At 46.2% G+C, this 27,564-nt stretch overlaps 1 protein-coding gene across 4 annotated transcripts in view; it reads right to left on the bottom strand.

Moving 5' to 3' along the window:
• PTPRT (protein tyrosine phosphatase receptor type T) overlaps nt 1–27,564 on the bottom strand; it is an 804,817-nt gene that overhangs the window by 421,306 nt on the left and 355,947 nt on the right. For all 4 annotated transcript variants that reach the window (XM_044263018.1, XM_044263019.1, XM_044263017.1 and 1 more), the window contains one exon: nt 8,533–8,829. In XM_044263018.1, the coding sequence (XP_044118953.1) occupies nt 8,533–8,829 (297 nt within the window). The remainder of the gene's footprint in view (nt 1–8,532; nt 8,830–27,564) is intronic.

Here is a 27,564-nt window from a genome sequence, read left to right as displayed (position 1 = left end):
TAATTTAAGGGAAATTTTCATTTCAACATAAAGGGGGACAGAGTGTAATCAAGGGAAGGTTTCTCCGCTCCTGTTTTTCTTTCTTCTTCCCGTTTTCGTATCTGGGAAGTGGGGCTGGTAGTAGTGAACTCTGCAGGCAGATGTGGGAATTGAGTCAGCTTACATGAAAGCGCAGAGCCCCACTGGGTCAGCAAAAGTGCCCATCCTGGTTCTTTTATCTATGTCTTTTTTTTTTTTTTTTTTAAATTTTTGGCCTCTCCATTCCAGGGGCCATATTTGTTGACTAGTTGGCTCATTATCAACAGACTCAGAACTAGCTTAAGAAAAATCAGAATAATTTGAAAATGGTTTAAAGGTCACCAGAACCTGTACGTGTGTCTGATGGAGACAAGACAGATTTCCCAGTCTTGCTGAAGTTGTTTTGTTTTATTTTGTTTTTTTTTTTCTTTTTCTGGATGAATTTTTACATTTTAAGATGTTAAATACATCTTTTGTTTGTTTGTTTGTTTCCTCCTGGAGAGAGAGTGCATGCAAGGCGTGTGGCCGGGGTGTCGGGGCGGGGCGGGGGGACAGAGAATCTGAAGCAGGGGCCTCATCTCACAACTCTGAGATCATGACCTGAGCTGAAATCAGGAGTTGGGTGCTCAACTGACTAAGCCACCCAGGCGCCCCGCAAATGTATCTTTTTAATGGAACTTTGCAGGGGTGTATTTGTAAATGTTTCACAACCAACTTCTCAGGAAAAACAAAACACCATCATGTTTGCCAGTATCCACAGTGTAAAGTCGCCAACGTGACAATTTTGAGCAATGAATATGGTATCACATAACTGCAAGGTAGGAAGACAGGCTAACGAGCAGCTCCAGCAAGCCCGGATGAGAGTATAGACTGCTTACATTACACATATCCTCCCCTTCTTAACCAGTGACTATAAGCAGGGCCCTGAGATAGGGGGAAGAGGCATGGACTTTGATATCAGTCATTCACTCACCAAACAGTTAATGAGCACCTACTATGTGCTTGGCAGGCAATAAATATGTGTTTGTATATGTACATAAGTACACACATGCACACACACTATTTCAGATGATGATCAATGACAGAAAAAGTAAAGCACGGACAGTGTTGGGGAGGTTTGGTAGGTTATAGGATTATCTAATAGATGGTCACGGGGAAAGAAATCATGGGTAAGATTTTTGGGTCTATTTACTGGCTCTGCCTCTTGCTGCTTGGAAGCCTGGGACAGGTTCCTTGAACTCTCCAAGCCTCAGAGTTCTCTGTCCCAAAACCATATAAATGCACCAGCGCGGCAGGATTTGGCGATTCCCTGCAGGAATGAAGGATACCAGCACCATGCCTAGGTCAACACGGGCATTCAAAAACCACAACTACATTTCTCCTTACCTTTTATAATATCTCAAGGTCATCTTTGTGAACCTCAAAAGTGTACTGAGTTCTAGTTAAATGATGCTTTTAAGACCTGTTAAGTTAGGTATAGCTTTTTACCCTTCTACCAAATGATTCTGGACTGTTGCCTTGTTACTTGCTGCCTTTTATACTTCTCTTCTCACTTCTCTCTTTGTTAGATTTTGTGTGCTGTTTGTTACTAAATGTGCGCCCGTCCCTAGCAACATGCAGCCTCCTTCTAGCGTCCTATCTGTATGGAACCAGATACTGAGACTTCTAGAAATGCACACAAAATACAGACACTCACTCCTGAGACACGTCAGTCTTCCCTATAATGCAAGCCCATTTACCATATTCAATTAAGTAATATATGTATTATGCATCACTAATCATATTACATATAATTGTATTATTATATTGTGTACATATTATTAGTTATGATCAATTACATTTTATATACTTACTGTAAATTTTATGGGAGCCTAAAATTCCTTATTATAAAGTAGGAAAAACAATACTGTTTGCTTTCTCATATTTGGTGTTAAGATGAAGGAAGCTACATTGCTAGTGGAAATATAAAATGAGGGCACCTGCAATGGAATATTCCTCAGCCATCAGAAAGGATGAACACCCAACTTTTGCATCAACATGGATGGGACTGGAGGGGATTAGGCTGAGTGAAGTCAGTCAAGCAGAGAGAGTCAATTATCACATGGGTTCACTTACTTGTGGGACATAAGGAATAGCATGGACGACATTAGGGGAAGAGAAAAGTGAAGGGGGAGAAATCGGAGTGGGAGATGAACCATGACTTCAGGAAACAAACTGAGGGTTTCAGAGGGGAGGGGACTGGGGGGAATGGGTCAGCCCGGTGATGGTCATTAAGGAGGACACGTACTGCACGGAGCACTGGGTGTTATACACAAACAATGAATCACGGAACACTACATCAAAACTAATGATGCACTGTATGGTGACTAACATAACATAATTAAAAAAATAAAATGAGGGTGCCTGGGTGGCTCAGTCATTAAGCATCTGTCTTCGGCTTCGGTCATTATCCCAGGGTCCTGGGATCGAGCCCCACACCAGGCTCCTTGCTCACCGTGAAGCCAGTTTCTCCCTCTCCTCTCCTCATGTTCTCACTCTCTCTCTCTCTCTCAAATAAATAAATAAAGTCTTTAAAAAAAAAAAAAGGAAAATGTAAAATGAGTGTTGACATCTAACACAACTGCATGTTTGCTTCTCTTTGGACCCCAGCAATCCCACTTGTAGGAGTTTGCTGTGAAAATGCAACTGTACAAACATCAAACCATGGAAGCAGGAGGCTATCTGCTCCAGTATTAGTTGTCATCGCAAGTCACGGGAACAACCTCGGTGTCCCCGGCACCCTGTCTGAATAAACCGTGATAGAGCCACATCATGAGTCCCCCGTAGCCAGCAGAAAGAATGATACAAAGAATGATACACACCGAGATGGGAGTGATTTCCAGAGTATATTGTAATGAACAAAGACATGTGATGTGGCGCATATCTACTGTGCTATCTGCTGCATAAAAATAAGAGAAGGAGAAATAATTTTTACTTTTTTTTGCAAACTATTGGAAAACTAGTATCTGAAATGAATAAAAACAATGACCTTCCAGGCGTGGATGGGAACAGTGTGAGAGACCAAGATGGCGGTGCTGCCTCCGAGGGTACTTTTTTTTTTTAATGTAGTACGAGGGTACTTTTTAAAAAAATTTTTTAAAAATTCAACTGCTTTGAATTTAAAAGCAATAAAATTAAATCAAAAGGGTGGAGGGAAGGCAAACCTTAAAACTGAAACAAACGAACCTAACTGGGCATCACGTGGATAATAAAATTGTATAGATAAAAGACTAAGCCTTGAACATGGTATTTTGGCTGCTTATAGGGAGAAAAACTGAAAAGAAAAATCTTTAACCTAACCTGTTAGCTTTCCTGTTTTGGGGGGCGGGGGCTTGGTATTGTAATTCTGGAACTATTTTATTACACACCGTGGGATGGAGCAAATAAAGAAACGTGCGGATGGCGAGAACCAGGGTTCTCTCAGTGGGAGGAAAGAGATCTACGCATGGAATGAGGTAAGAGGTGATTTGAATGAGTACAACCTTGTGATTTAAAACAGATAAATCCTATCCCTACGTCCTACCTACTTGAAGAGTCCAGAGATGGTAACACTCCATCGATCAAGCTAAGATGTATATCTTCATGCCAAAATACCACTCCCCACTGAAAGCAACCAGAAATCCTCAGATAAGTGGCTGGCTTTAGGTTTGGGGCAGAGATATAACAAGGGTGGTCTAGAATACTTTGTTATGGCAGAAGCAAGCAAGAGTAATGAGAACATGTCAAAAGAACCTAGGAGCCAACCCACTAGCCACAGATGAGACGATGCAAGCATCGAAGAGAATTGTAAATAGTACTGGATTTTAATACAAAGAGTCAAAAACAAATGATTTAAGAGTCAACAGGAATATTAAAAATGGGGAAGGGAGTGGGAAAAGAAAACCCTTCTATAAAGAAGAATACTAATTAATACATGTAGAAGGAAGGACAGATTTCAAATTCACCCTTTTAGGTGTCTGGGTGGCTCAGTAGGTGAAGTGTCTGCCTTTGGCTCAGGTCAAGATCCTGGGGTCCTGGGATCGAGCCCCCACATCGGGCTCCCTGCTCAGCGGGGAGTCCGCTTCTCCCTCTCCTGCCACTCAAGCTCTCTATCACTACCTCTGTCTCTTTCTCTCAGATAGATAAATAAAACAAAATTCATGAATTTATAAAATTCATTGTTTTATAAACACCAATGTAGTAACCGCTTAATTTTCAAGGAGGCTAAAACTTCTGGGTGAGAAGTTTGTGGGGGAATCAGGAACTCACCAGACCTCAAAGAACCACTGCACAGAGTAGTAGCTGATCTACAAAGGGAAAAGGGCCGTATTTACAGCAGAGAGATTTAAATCTGAGTGACCAAAGCAGCATGTCAGGGCCTCTCTGACATTATGTAACTCTAGATACAATGCAGTGAAAAATACACATCACCAATCTATGTGGCGTTTTTACCAAAAATGTCTCGTTTCTTGGTTTTGTCACGTAAAATCATGCTTAACATGATTGGACATGTGAATGTGGATTATCTACTTCATTCATTTTTAATTCATGCTAAGTTTCTTAGATGTCCTATAGTATCATGGCTGTGTAGGAGCACATCCTTACCTTCAGGTAACATACGCCCTCAGAGAGCTGAGAGATCAGATGTTGGGGTTTCTGCAATTTACTTTCAAAGACTTAAAAATATTACATTGTATTTTTATATGTGATAGCTCCATTTCAGACAGACCATACATAACCATGAGTCAGAAAATGGAGCACGGCATTCACCAATGGTGAATCTAGGCCAGCGGTTCACAGGTCTCAATCTTTCTACAGCTTGGAAACATCTCACAAGAAAATCTTGGGTAGGAGTTGTTGCGTCTAACGGGCCCATTAATGCCTAGCATGCGGTAGGCGCACAGTAAACCTAAGTGGTAGCCAAAGTGAGACCATTATCAACATTGCGTTTATGGTTCAAGGTCTCATACGTTCCATTTCATAATCGTGACTGCGGTCTGGGGAAAGGCAGAGAAGGAAGCACTGAATAAGTAAGCCACAGTTTTGTCTGAGTCATATGTGAAAAAAGAACAAATAAAGAACCCATTTAGTTTCCTAGCTGCTTCCCAACGGATGCAATGGAGCTCAGTGGCCATGAGCTTCTTTCGCCAGGGATGGATTACTTTGTAAGCCCTCAAAGGCACTGGGGCACTGAAATTGCCAATTCTACAAATTCCCCAGAAGACAATTTTGGAGCAGAGACAAAAGCAGCGTGAATCCAGGAAGCTCAGTCTAAGAGGCTGCTCTGTGGCTCCCTGAGGGGGGTTTCAACTAATCCACTGGAGCCACGATCTGTTCTCAGCCTGCCCTTGAGGTGAATGAGTTCCCCGTCAACAAGAATGGTGCCCCTTTCCTTAATGGAAGTGGATCCCACCAGAGAGAGGGGTCTGCACTCCTCGGCAATCTTCCCTCAACACCGCGGGTCCTGTCGCTGTGAGACAGAGGACCGCTGTCTTGGATGTGGGTGTTTTTAATATGATAATGTCCACATGTCTCTGCAGAGGAGGAATTGATGTTTTATTAATGGTGTTTAATTAAAGTTTAATTTCAAAGCATTGCTGCTCTCAAGTTATTTTGATAAAGACTTTGTGATTTTTTTTCCCCTGCCTGGTGACAGGAAGGAGAAAGGGAGAGGTTGAGGCATGGCTTCAAGACGGGACTTGGGATTTGCTGTTGCTCATGTAGGTAACCCTCCCAAAGCAGCCCGATGTCTGCAGAGCATCCTGGAGGAAGCACCCGGGGCTGCTCCTGGGCTAAACCCTAGCATTCCCGTGGACCCCCGACTTTCCAGGCTGAGTTTCAACAGTGGCAGCTCCTCCCAAGAGGTCTCATAACCGCTTGCCACGGAACCACCCTTCCTGCGTTGGCTCCGCTTCTCAGATCACACGCTGACCGCGTCACCATGGCTTAAGAGTCTAGGTCAGATTTTCTCCAGCTGTTGGAGTGCATGTCTAGAGCTCTGGAGAGGTGTCCTAGGGCAGGCTGCTGGTTTCTGCCTTGCTTGTGCTCTAGGATCCTTTGTCAAGACATTTTTTTTCTTCTGTGGCTTAATTCAAATGTGACAGCCACATTCATTCAAGACCTACAGCCTGCTGGACATCATTCCAATTTCTTTTCTTTTTTTAATGATTTTATTGTTAAGTAATCTCTGCATCTAATGTGGGGCTTGAAGTTATAACCCCTGAGATCAACAGTCACGTGCTCTACCCACTGAGCCAGCCAGGGGACCGCATTCCAAATTCTTTACATACCGTCCCTTTCAGTGAGCATAACAACCTATCAGGTGGCCACTCTTTGGATCTGCATTTGCGAGGCAAGGAAACCGAGGCACGGAGGGGGTAAGAGGCTTGTCCCAGGTGTGCTGCTCCAGAGCTTGGCCTCTGTAGCTGCAAGTCCTTGTACCTGCTGGAGGGGGCGCTGTGCATCTCTGAAATGGCACAGCCCTCCAGGGAAAGGGCCACAGCCCCTGGGGTGCAGAGGGAAGCCCAGATCAGATGCCCAGCCCTCTGCAGGAGGTAGGATGAGAATGGGTTCACAGGAAGCAAGGCACTCCGGTCACCTGACAAGGCTGATCCGGGGGAGAACTGCGTCCCCAGAGGACAGAGGTCCGCTGCAAAGCAGGAAGGTGGGGGGCCAAGGTGACAGAGGCTGGTGTCCACTGCAGTTACTGTCTACAGAAGCCGCGTCTGCAGGGACGACGTCCTGCAGAGTCACTGTGAGGATGAATTTAAAGGCTGGTCACGAAGGGTCTGCCATGCAGGTGGGTTGTGTAAAACTTTCAGTTGTTAAGACAGGATTTGGGGAAAGGACAATGGGGGACAGGATGAGCAGAGGTGGGCACACTTTCCTCCATCTCCTTAGGGGACACCACAGGTGACGATGTGGGTCTGGACCCCAGTGGGGGCCATCACTCAGGGTCCTTGAACTTGTTTATGTGAAACAAGAGTGTTAGGTGGAATTGCCATGGTGAGGCTCTGCCTTGAGGTCTGTAGTCTGCCTGGGTCAAGTGGAGATGTGCCTCAGGTGGCTGACAAGGACAGTGTTCTGACCATTCCGTCCCATCCCTCTGTTGCGCTCCTCCACCTTGCATCTGCATGTGCAGACGGCCAACACTTCCTGAGCATTTCCTTGCCAAGTTTCCCTCTGCATCTCAGCCCTGACCACGATGACCGCTCCCTTCCTTGATCGGGGGGGAAGAGTGATGCATGAGCTCTCTGCAGAGTTCTCCTGCTGACCAGGTCTCGCCCCCTTCGCTGGATATGGTCTGAAGTTGCACCTTATCCTCCTCCTCTTCCTTGTCCTGCCCTCACCTCCCTTCCTAGACTCCCTGGGGAAAGCTTCCTTAATCCATCACCTGTACCCAAATCTATCCCTCACAGTCTGATTCCAAAGATATAACTAAAGACGTCCCCACAAAGCCAGAGAGAGTATGGCTGGAAGGAAATCTGAAATACAGCCACTGAGAAGTGTTTTCTAGGTACATCCTAGAACCAGCAAATTCTGTCCTCCCAGAAATGAGATAACTGCTGTGGTGGAGTTCCATGCAAAATGCACTGGGAGCCCGGGAGGGAATGCCCAAGTCAGCTTGGAGCAATCAGGGAAAGCTTCCTGGAGGAAGCAGCATGTGTGCTAAAACTTGAAGATGAAGAGAGCTTGTCTCACAGACATGAAGGGAGAGGCCATGGCAGCAGGAGGAAACAGCATGGGCAAGGACAGAAGGTGGGGAAGTGATATGTTCTAGAAGTTACACGTGGTTCTGAAGTGTCTGAGTTTCAAGGTAGGAGGCATACTGGGAGGTAAACTGCAAGAAACTGACTCATCACAACCTTGTGGGGGCAGGGAGTGGGGTGGGTCTGGGGAGATGAACTGAAGGGTCCCCAGGCTCATTTCAGGTCTTTATTTTGGTCTACCGGAAGCAGTTCACTGACACGAGGAACACAGAATGAGAAATCGGTATGGAAGGGGAGACTGGTTCATTTTTGGATACTTCGAGTTTGAGCTGCCTGTCGGACATCTGGGCGAGTACTTGGTTCTGGGTGCATCTGATGCCTGTGCTATGAAATTTACATGTATTTTTAAATTTTAACTCCTGCAGAATCCGGAGTGGTCTGACTCCCAGACTTAATGCACTGAAATGACATGATCCACAATGCCTCTCTGGGAGGTCCTGGTGTGGCTAAACACTGGACACAGAAGGGGCTACCAAGTGAGAAGAGGGGTGGGGGTATGGACGGGGCAAATCTGAGTGCATGTCTGAGTCTATGGGCACAGCACCCCCTGGAGTTGTTCAATGCCCTTCATTAAAGACTCTGGCGAAGAGGCAGCTACAGAGGAGGAAATTAAAGATAGAGGAAGAAAGAAAACCGTATCACTGACAGGTGTGGCCCCTGGGACAGGTTCAGCATTGCCCATCCCCAACAAAGCACAACCCCCCCACCCCAACCCCCCGCCACTCACCATCCTCCTCCGTCTGCACCACCAGCTCCTCGCTCTCCATCCGGCCCTCGGGGTTGGACAGCAGCAGCCGCAGCCGGATGGTCATGAAGGGGCGCAGGCCCCGCAGGGTGTAGTGGGAAGAGGTCTGAATGACCTCTTCCGCCTCGTACTGCTGCTGGTTGAACACGTACTGGTACTGCACGGTGAGGTTGTAGCTGTGGCAGCGGGTCACCGCGTAGCCGAACGGTTCCCACTGCAGGGTCAGCTGCCGCGCGCGGATGTCCACAATCTCCACGTTCTGTGGGCCGTGCACGGGGTCTGCAAGACACACATGCAAAACACAGGGGCTTTGAGGACCGTGGGGAAGTGGGGTGGGGGGGGCATTCTCCCAAAACAGAGGGGACCGGCCCTCCAGACTTAGCTCAGCCACAGCCTTCATGACTATGGCCACAGAGAATATAATTTAATTAACATTTTTCTGTAAATCAAACTTTTTTTCTTACATAACTGCATGCCTCTAAAAGAAAATGTAACTATATAAAGGGAAAACCCAAATCACTTGCATACATAAATGTTAACCATTAAAAAATGCAAAGTTGTGGAATTCTTGAAGGTTCATCAGGGTACCCCCGAATACCACCCCTGAGTACCACCAACAGCGCACACAACACTCCTGGGATATACTCATTTAGATGGTTGCTGGAGTTCTGACCTGCCTCATGATTAATCCAGCCATGGGCTCTCCCATTGGGAGACCAGCCCCACCCCCCCCCCCGCTCTCATTAACCGCACTGAGGTGCACAGACTGCAAATCCAGCCACCAGCCCAGTGCTCGGTCTGTCCACACCGTCACAGGTGCCGCTCACTACCTTTTGCAATTTCCCCTCCTTCCACTGACAACACGGCTCATCATTCCCTAGCTTCCAACGACAACCCTTGACCTTCTTCCTCTTCTTTCCAATTCTTTCCAAACGGACCCCTCCAGAGCCATCATGCTAAAAGCAAAATCAAGGGCACCTGGGTGGCTCAGTCAGTTAAGTGTCTGACTCTCTGATTTCAGCTCAGGTCATGATGTCAGGGTTGTGAGATGGACCGCTGCGTCAGATCCCGTGCTCACAGAGAAGTCTGCTTGAAATGCTCTCTCCCCCTCGGCCCCTCCCCCTGCTCACACACTCTCTTTCTCTAAATAAATAAATAAACACAACTTTAGGAACAGATATGATCATGCCTTCACCCTCTCCTGCTGTGCCATCCTTTCCCACGTGGTCCCAGACCCCCAAATATAACACTGGCTGTCTTATTTTAGCACCCATCTTCTGTTTATACTTCATATAGAATAGATGCTTTTGTACAAAACAGATGATAACAAACTGAACACTTAAAACAAAAATCCCCACGTGTGAAGTCCTTCTGTAAAGCTTAGGCATTTCTTATAATAGAAGCATAACTTCTTTTGTGATCAGCATCCCCATAAGTTCTTGTGTTGACTATCTGAGCTGGAAGTAGTTCAGCACAGGCTAAAGATAAAATCAGTATTTTCCCTCCATACTACCCATAGGACTTCACCAAGCTCTGTCATTTCTTTGGGTCCATCTTTTATTTCGTTTCTAAAATGCAGATAACAATAGTACTAACCTCACCAGAGGTAGTGGGGTGCGGGGGATGGCTAAAGGAGGCAGAGTTTGCAGAGCTGTTAGAATTGTACCTGGAACTTACTAAGCACTCAGTATATTGTGGTTTTTCTTTTGCACCAATAATAGCGATTTAAATTATAAAGCTCCGTATGCCGTCTCTACTCTGAACGTCTTCTAAGTGGCTATGCCACGAAGCATCCTTATGCAAAATAACAGATTCTACCACCCTAAGAGCATTGAGGGGTATTCGAATTTAGGGGTATTAGCATCCTGTCCCCTAAGAGCATTTAGGGGTAAGGCTGCCCTTCTGCCAATGTAACAGTAAGAAAGAGGGCGGGACTCGTTGCGAACTGAGTTCCCTGACCCGCCCCTATAGGGAAAAATGCGCTGTGAAATGGTGTCAGAGCCTTACCAAGGAACACACTTCCAAGCAGTCTTCTTTTGAGAAGGATGCCCAGAAATGTCAGGGAGCCTGGCAAACTAGCTCAGAACTGCTCCCATACTGCTGGGGACAGCGAGCGGCCTGGCTCTGGATTGACTGTGGAGTTCACGGTCACTTGTACAGCCCAATTATTCATGTTCACAGGCCCTTTGTGTAAAAGAGAGCCGGCGTTCCAAAAGCAAATGGGTGACATTGAAAATGTGACATTGAACAAGCTGTTGCTGAGGGTGCATTGTGCTGAGCCCACACAGAATAAGGTGAAAAGTGCGGTCCCCATAGTCGGGGGTGGGGGAGGTTATGATGTGGTGTGGCCAATTGGTTCAACAAATTTTGAGGGTATGAGGACAAATGTACAAGCACAGGATGAGCGAGAAGCTGCTTGCCTGGGAAGTCTGTCCATCCCCACCAGCCTCGCCCAGCTGGAGCCTTTCTGCAGATCCAGAGGCCAGAACTCTCCCAGCCCTGATCAGGACCTCACTCTCTCTGGGCGGGCCTTCAAAACGGATGCCATACCCCAGTAAGTCCATCACCCCCAGGCTGTCTCATCTCATCTCCTTAGAGTTTGAGAACAGCAACATGTAAGACCCTTTTAAATCCAAGAGTTGTCCATCTTGTTAAACATCTTAAGATGTACCACAGCCCACGTTAAATATTTCTGGGGGGATCTCCAACGTGTCCTTAAAGCACAAATGAACCAATAAAGACAAAACACCATCGATAGCCAGCTGACTTAGTGCTGGGTTCTGTCACCTGCTCCCTCTTGTGACCCTGTGACGGAGGGACTAACTGCCAGCCCCACTTTGCAGATGAATAAACAAAGTCCAGACAGGTCCAGGAATTTGTGTAGAGTAGCAAGACCAGCAAGTGGCCAAGAACTTCTATTCACCTGGCTACATGCCTAGGGTGGGAAGTCAGAAGCCACGCCTGACCAGAGGGGTCTGGGGAGTCACGGCAAGTGCTGTGTCTGCCCAAGAGGGAAGCAGAGCCGGCCTCTCCCACCTTCTCCCCTGCGCTCCGCCTGCCGCCCTCCCCTTCCCTGCTGGAGCTGGGCCATCCCATCTCCTGCTTTTACTCCCTGTTCAGTTTGTCTCCTCTGTGAAGATGTCCTTGCTGAGTCCCTGGGCAGAGCTCAGTGGCTATTTCTTTCTCCTCTCGTTCACTGTATCTTTATGTACTCGTGTTTCAGTCGGCAGCTTTTCAGAAGTCGGTCCTGCCTGCTAGAATGCAAGTCCCGGGTGTGAGAGCAGGGTGCGGTCTGCTCATCCCAGGAGCCCACGTGCAGCCCAGAGACACGCACTGGATGGCCCCAGGGAATATATCAAGACGAGGTCCAGATGCCCCGTCCCGTTTTGCAGACCTCACCACCGTCCGGGAGGAAAGCATCACTAGCCTCATCGGGGAGGAAAGCGGAACTCTGTGGGCTGTGCCACCCAGTGAGCACACGGCTGAGATCCTCACAAGTCTGTGAGGGGCCAGGGCCCCTGTATTTGTGATGTGCCGTGATCCGCAGGGCATGGAGACCAAGTCAGCACGGACCGGAAGCCACCTGGGCAGGATGCTGGGAGGAGGCGGAAAACTGAAGGCAGAAAGGTTCCCTGAGCCTCGGGAACCAGGGGCCTGCTGGAGAGGGCAATGCAGAACTCAGTCACACTTGGTACTCAGCTGACTACTGGCCTGTCTTCCCTCTGCCGGTCTCAGCTTCCCCAGAATTCTCCCCACAGCTCACCTGGGCATCTGTGCCCTCAAACACCTTTCTGCTCTTCTTCAAGGAGGGAGCAGGCAGAGGCGCCTTTTCCAAGAAGGGAAGGGATGGTGAACGCCCACCAGGCAGGAGAGACGCCTCCCAGGGGTGGAAGGTCAGAGCACCAGGAACATTCCTTGCTTCCTCTGAAGCCAAGGCCACTCTCTTCAGACAGGCCACAGGGAACAGTGGCGGAGCACAGCTTGAAGCCAGACGCTGGCGCTCACTAGCTGTGTGACCTTGGGCAAGGGTACTTCATCTTGGAGCCTCCATTTCCTTGTCTATAAAGTGGAAATTATTGCACTAATCTCAGAGGGCTGTTAATGAGTATAAAATGAGCTGTAAAAGGGGAGAGAAAATTGCCTCTGTCTAACAGTGGGCATTCCTCTTAGATAAAATGAACTTTTTTGGAGAAAAGCCTTAAGAAGTTTATTTGGAGCACAAGCTGCCTCCCTAAGGCCTTGGGATCAGTTGCGCTCAGCCTTCAGAGGAAGAGAAAAATGAATCCACAAGTTGGCTGGGATTGAACAGGAGAAGATGGGGGAAATAAGGGGGCAGAATGTTGCCGGGAGCCCAGTGTGACTGTTCCCCGTGTGACTCCAAGAACTTCAACAAGGTCCTCAAAATAACACAAAAGGGTCTGGACCTCCTGTAGATTCTAAAAAAAGCGGAAATCTGCATGTCTCTCTTGGACCACTGAAATACCACCTGGGAACACAGGGACCAGAAGCAGAAGGCATTTGGGAAATATGGCCCCATGTGCTACTGTTAACCTTGAGGCATAATTTTGGGGATTTTCCAAAGTATGAAAATTAAAGAAGATCAAGGAAGACTCAGTTCCCATGCAAAAGGCAAGACCTCCAGTAGAGCTGTGGGTTAGACAGGTGTGGATTAAAGTGTTTGGAAATTTCGAGAACTCCCACTCCAGAAAGGGAAAGACAGTGGCTACTGATGACCAGGCAACCCTGGGCTAAGCATCTGCATGATGAACACAACTGTCTGGTGGGAAATAATTGAGGCCAATGAAGGGACGTGACTGATCCAGAGCCACACAGCCAAGTCCCCAGCTCTGGGCTCCCACCTCACTCTGCACAGGTGTCCGGCCCACTCAGCATTTGTCAGGCTTTCTAGGAACTGCTTGTTCATTTATCTGTCACTCCTCCCAGGCTGCCAGGGACCACATTCTGTTTGTCCAGCAAGTCCCAACACATGGTGCAAGGTCTGCATTTATTAAACCGCAATGAACAGATGGCGACCTGTTCTTGGGAACTGAGCTCGGACCCCTGACTCCACAGTCCCAATTTTGTCCCTGTCACGATGTCATGGAGCCTTTATGGCGAACATATTTGTTTCTGCATTTAAGCTAAAAGAGTGTCCTGAAATCCGCACGATGAAAACTGGTTTTCAAAACCTTTGATGGCAGCATTCATGCTTTTAGTCCAACCTCTCCCTGCTAAACCTCAGCCTCCAGACCCAGCTTCTGCTCCGGTAATTGTCTGTAGCACAGAGAGGCCTGGGTTTACACTGAGATGGATGCAAACAAGGTGGAAACTGCTGAGAAAGCCTTGTGTGTGCAGTGGAGACTGGTTTGTTGGATTTACACCCCCCATGGAAATATGTCCAAGCTTGGAGCCTAGGGTGGTTTCAGCCACCAGAGAAGGCCACACCCACATGACCTTCCTAAGTAACAGCCTCCAGGCCAATGAGAAGACAAACAGTGGGAAGACAGTACAGCTTGGTTTATGGGGAAAGCTGGAAAATCTTCCTCTGATGGAAAATCCAGGTGGCTTGGCCTCTGGGTAAAGTTTCTCTCTGCTCTTAGACCTGGCAACAGGAGCCCTGTCCTGAGCCCTGTGCATTAAGGAGCCCTTCTCCTGCAGCAGGAGGCAGTGGGCCTTTAAAGCATCCTTCTGCATCTCATGCTTCCTGTTCTGGACCAGCATCCAGGTACCTGATAACCCCCGGAATTCCCTGCCCCAGTACCTCCAACTCATTTCCAGGGCCTGTGTGAACCTCTTGCCTTGGTCTGCCCTTCCCCAAACTATATCCCATGTGTGTGCCTTGCTAGGCCCAAGGGGTAAGCAAAGGATGGCTATTTTCAGGGAGTGGGCAGAACTTGGACATGAGGACTAAAGTCCCTACACAGGTGTGCATGAGGCTTTTATGGAGGTGGGGGGGGGCGACAGAGCGAGAGGAAAGGAGAAGGAAGGAGGCCACCAGGCTCTAATTGTTCTTGCCCCAGACCCTAGTGTGTTCTTGCACAGGTTAGAGACAAGAGTGAGTGTGGGGCTGTGTGTGACTGACTGGCTCATGTCTTCAGAAGCCCCCTCACTCCTAAGCTGCCTCTGAAAGGCAGGCTGGTCCTCCTGACCTCTTTTACATGTCCGATCTTACTAACTTACTAGTCCTTCCTGAAGTACCATTTTCAACCTAATACCTGAGCCCAACCTGCAACCTGTACCCTCCCACCTTCAAACTCCCTTCCTCATTTCCCACGGCTCATGCCTCTAATCCTGGAAAGCCAAACATCGCATCCGGAACCTCCCATACCTCCCTGCTCTTCTTGCCCACGTTCTACCTGCTGCTTGGGATGCCACTGGCAAATCCTTGGCCAACGGATTCCAGGCCCAGCGCCTATGCCACCCTTTCCTTGTAACTTTCTCCAAAAGCCTTCATGCCCAGGTGTAATGGCTGCCTCCATCGTGTTTTCTCTAGCTCAGCAGCTCATCTCCTCCATACCCCACATCACACTGCAGGTTAGTCATTTAGAGGCTCTGTTCACGTTCACCTGCTCCCTTGTGAGCCCTTAGATCTCTTCATTTTCATAACGACAACACATGGCTGCTTCATACATAAATTGAGGAAAGAGTAAATATACAAAGTAGGTGATGGCTGGCGACCAAACCAGAATTAAGCTCCTCCCCACCACAGGAGAAAAGAAGGGGGTGAATCAGGGCTCTCTTTACACTCCAATTATGAAGGGGAGTTACGTGGTTAAGTCAGAATTTGTGGCTTTTTTGTTCTATGCAGGCCCAGCTTCCATTCCTGCTGTCAAAGGCAATAGCTGTAGAATCTCCTAATGACCTTAATCAAGGCAGAACATCTTATTAAAAAAAGAGCAGCCAAGCAGATTTCCAAATCATGAATTTTCTGTTTATTCATCTTTGCATGCGGAGTTGGCTGTAACATATGTCCTGTTCAAAGTTGAACCTACATTGAAATAATTTGGGGCACGGGGCTGAAAATGTGGAGGTGGATAGCTTGTATGTAAAATTAATTTTTTATCCATTTGGAGATGCAATTTGAGTTCCTTTCAAATTAAATTGCAATGGAGTCCTAGGCAGCTGGAAACATTATTGCCAGTATAATTTGATACTGCAAGAGCAGTAATACGTTGACAGATATTTCGATGTGACCGTTAATTTGCAATTTCTGCATGGAAATGATACACGAAGGGAGAAAAAGGTAAAAGGAAGAAAATTAAAATCCATCTTCCTTCCAGCATCATCCAAACCCACTCTCGTGCTTACTTTCCACCACCTCCTTTAATTTATTGCAGATGCTTAGTGGACAAGAATTTGTTGACTATTACCACGGACATCTTATAGAAGGAGGCAAGGACAGGAATCCAGAGGCTTCTTTGGAGAAATGCTGGTCCACTCACCAGCCAGGGTCACCAGGTCTTACTCATCCTGATAAATGGAGACCTGCGGGGCTGGAACATGTTACCTTGTGAGAAAGTGACCTCACTGCTATCCTCTTGCAGCAGTGAAATAAAGAAAGTAATTCCTGTATGTGTTCACTGGCTCATTAATTAATGAAAACTACTCTTGAGCACTGGAGACGCCACGGCGTCGTAAGAACAACACTGGCTCTGTGAACACCTGCACCTAAAGCAAGTTACGTGTCCCATCAGCCTCTGTGCTGCATTTTTTTCTTTCCTATGCAGAACATGGGAGGTACCCCTGCCTTTCGGAGCTCTAAGGGGAGCGAAGGAGAGTCTCCACCAAGCTCTTGGGTGGTATGTGACACAGCTGTGCTCACTCGGATACAGCTCCCACCTCCAGAAGGGAGGCAGCCAGAGGAGCTACTGAGATAAAATAGGAGTCCTGTAGGTTCCTGGCCTGGGTCTTGATCTCGTAGGCTGTTGGGTTCATGCTTTTAACCAACTATAGTTAGGAGCCGAGAGTTTCCATTAATGTGCCTTCAGATAGTGCTGTCTCTATGCCTTATTTCTACAAACACATCTTGAACCTCTGAGATGGGACAGGCATTGGGGGTGCATGTGAATAAGAGTTCTTGCCTTCATGAGACTCGTGCTCTAGGAGATGCAGACACAACAACTGTGATGAACGGAACGATGAAATCTGGAGCACCTTTTTGCAGGGGGAGTGCCAGGCTTCTGGAAAGCACAGGGCAGAAAGACACAGCCGAGCGCTGGAGACTCCTCTGAGCCCACTGAATCATGCCTCATGCACAGCCCTCACATTCTTTTCCATAGACACCGGAAGCCACCAAAGAAATCTGAGGTGAGTGAAGGTTAATGACTCCCCCACAACCGCATTATTAGGTTATAATAAAAGCAAGTCTTAGGCCAAACTCTGCTATATAGATGACCGCTTATTACACAAATGTCTATTAGCGAGCAGACACAGAAGAGGTCAAACCATCTATTCTGTAAAGTTCAAAGAAGTCCCAGAAATCTGTCCTTGCAGAAGTTGGCAAACGTTTTTCTTTTTCTTTTCTTTCTTTCTTTTTTTTTTTTTTTTTGGAAGGGGGTTGGGTCGTAAATATTCTAAGCTTCTCAGGTCAGACATTCTCTGTTATGACTGTTCATCTCTGTTACCGTGGTGCCGAGGCAGACCAGACTATCGTGCACACAAATGGGTGTGGCCGTTTCAATAAAACTTTATTTACAAAAACCAGTAGTCAACACCAGGGCTGCCCCTTTTCTACTTCTCTTCCGGGGCCAAGATCAATTACACTTGTAGCTGCATCACGAAACCAGGAATACTCCTTCTCCAGTGGGTGACCAGGGCTCTATGGGAATCAATCACCGCAAGTTCAAGGCTGGGTTCTTCTTCATTATATATGTCCAGAAAGAGCTTTAAAAACATTTTGGCCAGTCCACGTATTTTGAATACCTTCAATTTCACTAATGAGAGTCCACTAATAATATTCATTATTATGCTAGTTAACAGGTCCCTGATTTCAACTACAACAACCAATTTCTGACATTTAGTATGCTAATCGACAAAATGAGGGTTAGAGATCAAGGTATGGCATCAGAAACACCTGGGCAACACAGGTGCTGACACAGTGCCTGAAGGTTGTCACTCTTCCCTCCTCCCTCTATGCCTACCTCTCTTCCAGCTTCCACTCACCCCCTGGGTTCTCAGTTGCTCTGGGAAGACTTGCTTTCCAACGCTCATCTCGCCCACAGATGGATTAACTGTGCTGCTTCATGTTCCTGACCTTGGCCAGGATATAAAACAGGCAGATGAGGGCTGCTCCGACAGCCCTATGCTCTCAGCCCTACAGCTAAGCAGCTTGGAACGTGGATGGGAAACCAAGAGGCAGATACAACCTAGGCTCCAAAAGGACCCATCAGCTGGGGCCATGCACCTGCCATCCAAGGACCCCAGGCTGCTTACCGAGCCACTCTCTTGCTCCAAACACTCCTGTTTTGTGCTAATGGGATTAGGATCTCTGCTCCCCCACCTGGCTCCAAGCTCTTCCCTGCCCATGTGGGATGATAGAGGGACTCCACGGGGCTGGAGGGGGACGAGCAGGCTTCCTGTTTCTAGGTGCATCATCCAACATCACTCCTTCACCCTGGGCAAGTTCAGTCTGTCTCAGCAGTTAGATCTGGTCTGCAGTTTCTCCAACATTTCAACAGCCAGCCTCAGAGACACCAGCACCCACCACAAGTGCTATATCTTCCACTCTTTTAATTGTTTATGATTCCAGGCCATTCTCTTTGTTCTATCCAGCCCTGGCAGTGCCCACCTCCCATAGTGGCTACACTGGTGTAATACCTTCACCTTTCCTTTGTACCTTGTTGGTTTCCCAGCCAATTCTTTATATCTCGTTCACCAGAAGGTTTCCAAACTTCCTTGGGTCACACTGTCCTTGCTGTTGGGGTAACTTTTCACAGAGTTCCTAACCAAAGAAACACCTAACAGTTTCATTTATTAGTTAGTCCCAACAACTTAATTGGATATAAATAATATATCCTACAACATAATAAAGGTTTGAGAAAGCAGTACACACAAAAGACAAAATACTGTAATGTCATTCTGTAATAGCCACAGTTACTTGCTACTGGGGCGTATGTATCTGTTGAGCACTGAACAAGCAACTCCTATTTTCTGCTCCAGGTGGACTTTTGTGCGATACTTGCTTCTCATCATACCAGCTACTGGAAGGCCAGGTTTGCAAAGATACAGTGCAAAGATACAATGTACCTTAGTCTAATGCTGAAACTGTGGACCACCTCTACCTAGTCATTTATACAGTATTAGACAGAGGACACTTGTATTTCATGATCTTTTAAGATTAAAATCTAAAATGCCCTCACGTGATACCTTGGTGAGTTCACTGTGGTATCCTGGGCTGCTTCGTCATGGTTTGAGAAGCATCTCAACAAATCATCCTCTCTTAAAATAAGCGGTGTGATTTATCTGCTAACCAGGCAGGACCCCACTGCCTGAACTCCATGAACATTCTGTGTCCTCATCCTTCTTCTCCAAGAGCTCTCTTCTGGTTGGGGACCTCCTGACCACCCTGACATCCTAGCTGGCCTGTATGTCTCACGGGAGGCTCAAACCAGTAGTGCATCTTGTGCCAAACTGGTGAGCAGGGCGTTGGGCCGCACCTCCTACCATGGTGACAGTCCGGGGGCTCAGACGCCAGGAAGAATTAAATGGACACGGGCACAAGATTGCAACCTGAAAATAAAAGCTTTGGAATGTTTAAAAATTACTTTGCTGGCAGAGGAAATGGGGTTGGAAAGAGAGAAGCAATTTCTAAATTACATGGTTTCAGTTTCCAGAGAGGAAAAGAGTTTCGGGGTGGGAGGGAGGTGAAGGGGAGCCCACGAGGTCCACTGGGCTTCCTTCCATTCAGTTTACACTGAATTCATGGCAAGTCTACCTTGTCTATTTATTTAGGAAAAATAGCAGAACAAAAAGAAGCCCAGGAAACTCAAAAGGAAAAGCCGGAGAGAGACTGCAACCTGAAACATGTCTGATGGTCAGAAGCCACCTAGTACTGGGCCTGGGTGAGGCCTTAAGCATTCTGAACACTGCCCTTCTCCTTGGCAAACAGTCTGCCGGTGAACAAAATGGGCAGTGGAATTAGGGAACAGTCTTCCCCGTGGCCAATATGCCATCACTGTGATGCTGGTGAAGGTCTGTGTATCAATCAAATTGTTTCTAGAATATGTAAGACAAATAAACACAAGCCTTATCTCCTTGTTGGACCCTTAGCCCCTCTATCTCAGAACTACTGCCTTCTCTCTTAGTTGGAGAGTTTGGCTTTTTATATTCAGATCTGGGGCTTTTCACAAAAGCCGAGGCTGCTCACAGCTGAGAACCCCCCACCTCAGGACATTCTTGATCTCCCAAGGAATAGCATTAATCTACAGACACTACTCAGGGCTGCAGGGCCTTGAAGAGGCCTGCTGTGTCAGCAGGCCCAGAAGTGCCTACCAAGCTTTTTTATGATGTCCAAAGCTTTATTCTTTGAAATGTACAAGAGGAGAATTAAATGGAAGCAAAAATTTCAAACAAAAACCACTGTCAGTTGAAGGAGGCTCCTTCTCTGTCGGGTCTCATTTGGGGCTCATGTAGGCATTGAGAAAGGGCAAGGGACAGAGCAAACCCGTCTACTCCAGTTACCTTGGAGAAAACCACCAGGAAGGGAACCCCAGGAGAAGAGGGAGCACAGCAGAACCGTAGCTAGAAGACCCCTTCACCCCTGCCTGCCTGCCTCACTCACTGGTGAAGCACCCCACTCACAGTGCTCTCAGCAGGGGTGATGGCCAAAAATGCACACGTGGGGTTTCCTGGTGGCCCCTGGCCATGACACTGGGAGACCCAATCCAACCACAGGCTCTTACAGACACGGCAAGTGATCACCCTTCATATCAGAACTGTACTCCCCGAGGCGCCTGGGTGGCTCAGTGGGTTAAAGCCTCTGCCTTCGGCTCAGGTCATGATCTCAAGGTCCTGGGGTTGCCCCCCACATCGGGCTCTCTGCTCGGCAGGGAGCCTGCTTCCTCCTCTCTCTGCCTGCTTGTGATCTCTGTCTGTCAAATAAATAAATAAAATCTTAAAAAAAAAAAAAAAAGAAGAACTGTCCTTCCCTTTGACATTCAACTTGGACTCACCCTTCTAAGGCTGCCCTCTGACACATGGGGGCTCCCATCTCCAGGGTCACCAGGCACAAACCCCTCCTCACTGAGCATCTCTCCTCCATCTGCAAAGGGCTTTGCTCACATAACTGATGTCTTCCCACCTTCTCCCTCCTGACTGACAAAATTTGTTTACGAAATGCGTGACCTCGAATAAGTAATCTTACCCTTTCTAAGCCTGGTTTTAGAATATGTAAAGTGGAGCTCAGCATAACTACCTACCACTTAGGAGTCTTCTGAGGAAACAGAATTATCCGTGCTCATGTATTAGTGGGCTATTGCTGTGTAACAAATCGCTCCCCAGAGCCACAGCATTTATCTGTGAGCTCATGCATCTGCCTGTCTGATCTAGGCTGGGCTCAGCCAGGCTTGGCTCCAGGCTGTGTGCTGTGCTCAGGTGTGCGTCATGTGTGCTTGTGGCCAGGCCCAGGCTGAAGGGGCAGCAGTGGCTCGGGGTATGATGGATGCATCAGAGCCAGGCCAACCCTTGCAAGAGCTCCTGAGACCTCCCTCATGTCACATCCACTAATACGATATTGGTCAAAGCCAGGCATGTGGGGAAGCCTGACATCACAACAGTCACTCCTCCCAGGAAAGCGGAGGTGGGGGCAGTGAATATGGCTGAATGATAACCTAGTGGCACTGATCAGTATGAGTTTCTGTTTTGATTAACAGGGACAGCCAACACTTCTTACCTTGCACAGGCTTGGTCCCCCAAGGGGAGGACAGTCTAACTTCAAGTCAGATCTCATGGCAGCCAGAAGGTATATGAGGGGTAGCAGCTGCCTGCCCTTCCTGCTTTCGGACTGTTAGGAGCTATGTCCCTGGGAAAGGGGGTAGTAAGTCTTATAGACAGGCGTGGGGAAAGCAGCCCTATCATTGGAAATCCTTCTTGATCTCAATATGAACCTTCTGATCCACCCACTATACTGGGTCAGGTAAGTCTCTGCTGTCCTCACTTCCCACAAGCTGCTCAGACCACACCCCTCCACATACCCTGCTCTCCTATGCCCCACACCTAAACTCCTACGACAGGCAAAATAATGCCCCTCTCCCCAAAGACGTCCATGTCCTAATACCTGGGACTTGTGAATCCATTAGTTTTCATGGCAAAAGAAACAGCTGCAGAGGTGATTCAACTAAGGACCTTGAAATTAAGTGATGGATTTTCTATGTGGGCTCCATGAGCTCACAGGGGTCTGAGTGAGAGAGAAAAGAAGGTCAGAGAGGAGAAGAGAGAGGGCCATGCTTCTGACTTTGAAGATGGAGGAAGGGCTCACAGGCCAAGAAATACAGGCAGCCTCTAGAAATTAGAAAACAAGACAGCAGATTCTCCCCCAGTCCTGCAGACTTATTTTAGACTTCTCACCCCTGGAAAAATACATTTGTGTTGTTTTAAGCAATTGATTATGTGTTAATTTGCTAAAGCAGCCATAAGAAATGAATTCAACCCTCAAATAGTGTTCTGCTAATTTTTGTTGGTTTTTTTTTTTTATCCACACCTCTCACTCTCATTGCCCTTCTCCACAGACCCACATCCTATGTTCCACAGATGTTCCTCTGCTCAAATGAAATTCTTATAAAATGCGTGTAATGTGATAGCATGCACGTATACTCATCATGGACATTGGAATGTGTTATGTCTCCTTTATCTCTTCAGCGCTCAGTACTCTGGTATTGACGTCCGCTCAGGTGGCTGTGTCCTTCCTGCTAACCATCCCCTGGGCTGCATTCATCCTCCAGAATTGACCCATCTATCCCCCACTGATGGGCACGCCGTTCGTCTTCAGTTCACCCCGATCAGAGCCCGTGTCCTAGGAGACCCCCCTCACACATATCCCCTTCTGGATGTGTGCACAATTCCTTGTGGGATACTCCTAAGAAGCAGGAACACTGACTTCCAGGGTACGTGTGTAAAGTCCCCTGGGGACTCACATCCATGGCAACCCTTAGAAATATCCAGTTTTTAAACAAAACTTGTGCCAGCCACTTTGGAAAACAGTATGGAGATTCCTTAAGAAATTAAAAAATAGAGCTTCCCTATGACCCTACAATTGCACTACTGGCTATTTACCCCAACGATACAGAAGTTGATAAAAGAAGGGCCAACTGTACCCCAATGTTCACAGCAGCAATGGCCATAGTTGCCATCTGGAAAGAGCCCAGATGCCCTTCAACAGATGAATGGATAAAGAAGCTATGGTCCATATACCCGATGGAGTATTATGCCTCCATCAGAAAGATGAATACCCAACTTCTGTATCAACATGGACGGGACTGGAGGAGATTATGCTGAGTATAATAAGTCAATCAGAGAAAGTGAATTATCATCTGGTTTCACTTGCTTGTGGAGCATAAGGAATAACACAGAGGACATTAGGAGAAGGAAAGGAAAAGTGAATTGGGGGAAATTAGAGGGGGAGACAAACCATGAGAGACTGTGGACTCTAAGAAACAAACTGAGGGTTTTGAAGGGGAGAGGGTGGGGGGTTAGGTGAGCCTGGTGGTGGGTATTAAGGAGGGCATGTATTGCATGGAGCACTGGGTATGGTGTATAAACAATGAATCTTGGAACACTGAAAAAATAAAGTTTAAAAATAAAACAAAATACCACTGAGCAAAAAAAAAAAAAATTTGTGCCAATACGATGGGTACAAAGTCTTTTTCCCATTGCTGTTTTTTTTTTTATTAAGATTTTATTTATTTATTTGACAGACAGAGACAGAGTAGGCACGTAGGCAGGCAGAGAGAGAGAGGAGGAAGCAGGCTCCCTGCCGAGCAGAGAGCCCGATGCGGGGCTCGATCCCAGGACCCTGGGATCATGACCTGAGCCGAAGGCAGAGGCTCACTGAGCCACCCAGATGCCACCCCCCCATTGCTGTTTTAATGTACTCTTATCTAAGACTAATGAGCTTGGTAATATCTTCATATATCCATTAGCCTTAGTTTTCATCTTTATAAACTTTATAAAGTACTCATCTTTATAAAGCCTTTATAAAAGGTTCCCTTTCATAGCTTTTGCTCAATTATCTACTCATCTGTAGGACTTCTTTGTATATTCCAATTTTTTTTTGCTCTTAATTCTGTTCACAGTGGTCTTTGATAAATAAAAAGCCTTTATTTTTGATGCAATGAAATCAACCAAATTTTTAAATGATGTTTTGTTATTTTAAAAAACTTCTCCCAAATGACCGACCTATTATCTTTTCTCAAACTTCTCTCGCATCCCAGGCATAGTCAGGTTATGCTTTTCAGTTCCTTTGAAGTTAGGTGTGTCGGGGCTGACTTTGCCCAAGTGATAGGCAAGCAGGGATGGTCACTTTTAGGGTAGCTCTAAAGCTCAGGTCAGACTGGTCTCTGTCTCCCTTTGTCCTACCCTAGATGCACTTATTGTAATGAAGCCTTCTTCAGCCTGGGACCCTGAAAGCTTGAGGGAGCAAAGTCACGCTGTGGTCATCTCTATGAAGAGGGAGAGAGACAGAGACGAGAGAGAGAGAGAGAGAGAGAGAAGAAGAAGAAGGAGGAGGAGGAGGAGGAGGAGGAGGAAGATAGAAGGGGGGAGGGAGAAAGGGGAGAGAGAAGGAAGGAGGGAGAGAAGGAGAGAGAGGCACTCATTTCGGTTATAATACTGCTTTTATAATTATGGCTTTATATAGAAAATATTTAAATCTGGTAGGGAAAGTCCTCTTTTTCTTTTTTTAATAAATCCCTCCTTGATGCTGATGGCTAACTATCAATCTTTACTCTTCTCTATACATTTTAAAGAAAGTTTATCGAGTTCCTTAAAAATCCAATAGACAGGGGTGCCTGGGTGGCTCAGTGGGTTAAGCCTCTGCCTTCAGCTCGGGTCATGATCTCAGGGTCCTGGGATGGAGCCCCATGTCAGGCTCTCTGCTCAGCGGGGAGCCTGCTTCCTCCTCTCTCTCTGCCTGCCTCTCTGCCTTGTGATCTCTCTGTCAAATAAATAAATAAAACCTTTTAAAAAATCCAATAGACATTTCCATTGACATTGCTTTAAATTTATAGGTACATGTGGGATGAGAATGGACTGTTTGTACATTTATTCAGATCTTCTCCTAAGTCTTTTATTAGTTTTCAAGTTTTCTCCATTGAGATTTTTGTGATTCGGGCTATTTAAACACTAACTATTTGATCATTAGTGTTGTCATTGCTTCAGATTAGATTTTCAAGTTTATTATTGCTGGTGTAGAGGTTTGCCATTGATTTTTTTAAGTTGATCTTCTGTCTGGCAACCTTGTTGAAATCTCTTGTTATTTCTCATCTTACAAATATTTCTAGGAGGATTTCCATACCATCTACAAACAAAGAGTTTTATTTCCTTTCCAATCCTTGCACATCTTCTATCTTTTTCTTTCCTTAGAGTGTGGGCCCCAAACCCCAGCACTACGTTAATAGCAACTCTAACAGTGGGCATTTTTTGATTCCTGATCTGGAAGGGAATGCATGCAACATGTTAAGTAGAATGTTGGCTGTAGGATTTTGGCTTGTAAACTTCGGCAGTTTAAAAAAAAGTTTCCCTCTCCTTTTCTTCTTGGTTTCAAAAAAATCATCATAAATTGGCACCAACCTTTATTAAATTCCTTGTCTCATGGATTGAGACAATCATGTGATTTTTATCCTTTAGTATACTAATGTAGTAAATTATACTAATATTGAAATAAGCTCACTTCTGGGATAAGCCCCATACGAATCCAATTATTACTTCTGTAAGAGAGTCTTGGGTTCATTAGCTAATATTTAGGTTAGGATGCACTTTCTATATATTCATGGATGAAATGGGCCTATATTTCTCTTTTCTTATATTCTTATCGGATTTTGGTGTCAAGAATCCAGTAACTTCACAAGAGGAGCCAAACAACTTTTCTTATTTTCAAGAGGAAATGACATAAGTTATAAATTAAGTATTCTTTAAAAGTCTGGTGAAACTCACTTTTAATCCACGCAGTATTTTGAGGAAGAAAACTTGACTACCATTTCAAATTCTTTCATCTTATCGGTCCATTTCAACATTCTCTTTCTCCTCATGCCAATTTTGTCCTTTTATGTTTTCCCGTAATTGGATCTACTTAACGTAAAGTTCCAAACTTAATAGCACATTATATTCTTGGGTTTTTTTTTTTTTTTGAATATTTGTGTTCATTGCATCTTTTTTACTGGTCTTTTTTTTTTTTTTTTAAGGATTCTTTTCACAGAATCAGCATTCATTCTTTGAAACTCCTCTCCATTACTGTTAATCCTTATTGTATCCATTTTGCTCCTCTTGTTTCTTTGGGCTTTTTCTGATATCCTTGAGTGTTTGGCTCATTTTTTAGCACTTAAAATAATTACAGATCCACACAAAGTTACCAAGAAATGTACAGGAAGGACGTACGTACCCTCCACCGGGGCACTCCTAATTTAGTAACTCACGTAACTCTAGTATAATATCATGAATTGGAAATGGATGTTGGCCCAGTCCAGAGTTTATTCAGACTTATACATGCACTCATTTGCATTTCCCTAATGGCTACTTTTATGCCATTTTATTATGGCTTGGCTTTAGGTAAAAGCCACTACAATCAAGGTTCAGAAGTGTTCCAGCATAAGTCCCCTTGTGTCACCCTATTCCTCGACAGGCCACCCTCTCCTCTCCACCACCTGAAACCCTTGGCAACCACCAAGTTGTTCTCCATCTGTTTATGATCTCGAGACTGGAGCCTAAGAGAATGTATGTCACGCTTTGAGATTTCCTTTTCCACTCAGCATCATCCCCATGACTACATCCCATTTTGTTGCTTCTTTCTGAAGTCGGCTCCTTTTCATTGCCAAGCAGGAGCTCTTGGTCTGGGTGGCCCACCAGTGGTTTGATCATTCACCCACTGAAGGATATCTGGGTGGTTCCCAGGTTGGGGTTATTCAGAACACAGCTGCTATGGACATTCACACAAGTTTCTGTGTGAATATGTCTTCATTTCTCTGGGATAAATGCCCACAAGTGTAACTGCTGGATCATAGGGTGAGTTCACTTTGAGTTTTAAGAAATGGACAAACTGGGGTGTCTGGGTGGCTCAGTGGGTTAAGACTCTGCCTTCGGCTCAAGTCATGATCTCAGAGTCCTGGGGATCGAGCCCCGCATCAGGCTCTCAGCTCAGCGGGGAACTTGCTTCTCCCTCACTCTCTACCTCCCTCTCTGCCTACTTGTGATCTCTCTCTGTCAAATAAATAAATAAAATCTTTTTTAAAATGGACAAACCATTTTCCAGAGGGGGTAGACCATTTCACACTCCTGCAAGGGACCCGGCTCCTCCACATCCTCCCCCGCATTTGGTGCCATCACTAGTGTTTCTGCAGCCATTCAGATAGGTGCCTGGTGTGATGTCTTCTGGTCTTCATTTGCATTTCCCTAATGGCTAATGATGCTGAACATCTTTTCATGGGTGTTTTGCCATCTGTATATCCAGCTCATTTGTTTTCAACTTTTGTTTTCCCATAAATGGATTTAAAGCTCCAGATTTTCCTGTAAGTATTGTTTTAGCTCTGTTCTACAATAGACACAGGCTCTGCTTTCATTCTTATTCACTCCATGAGTCTTTGTGATTTCGTTTTTAACCCGTGTTATTTAGTAATACGTTATTTAGTTGTCAAAATCCTGTGATTTTTTAAAAGCTGTCCCTTAGTTATTAATGTCTGATTTTATTGTAGAACAGTTGCGGAATATCGTCTATGTAATATGGATTCTTTAGAATTTAATTGGGTTTCTCTTATGGCCTAACACATTCTATTTTGTGATTATATTGTACACGCTCAAAACGTGTTTTCT

Source organism: Neovison vison, chromosome 8 (genome assembly GCF_020171115.1).
Source record: "Neovison vison isolate M4711 chromosome 8, ASM_NN_V1, whole genome shotgun sequence".
NCBI classification, from domain to species: domain Eukaryota; kingdom Metazoa; phylum Chordata; class Mammalia; order Carnivora; family Mustelidae; genus Neogale; species Neogale vison.
The sequence above is the reverse complement of the archived record's forward strand: the minus strand, read 5'-3'. Positions and strand labels throughout refer to the sequence as shown.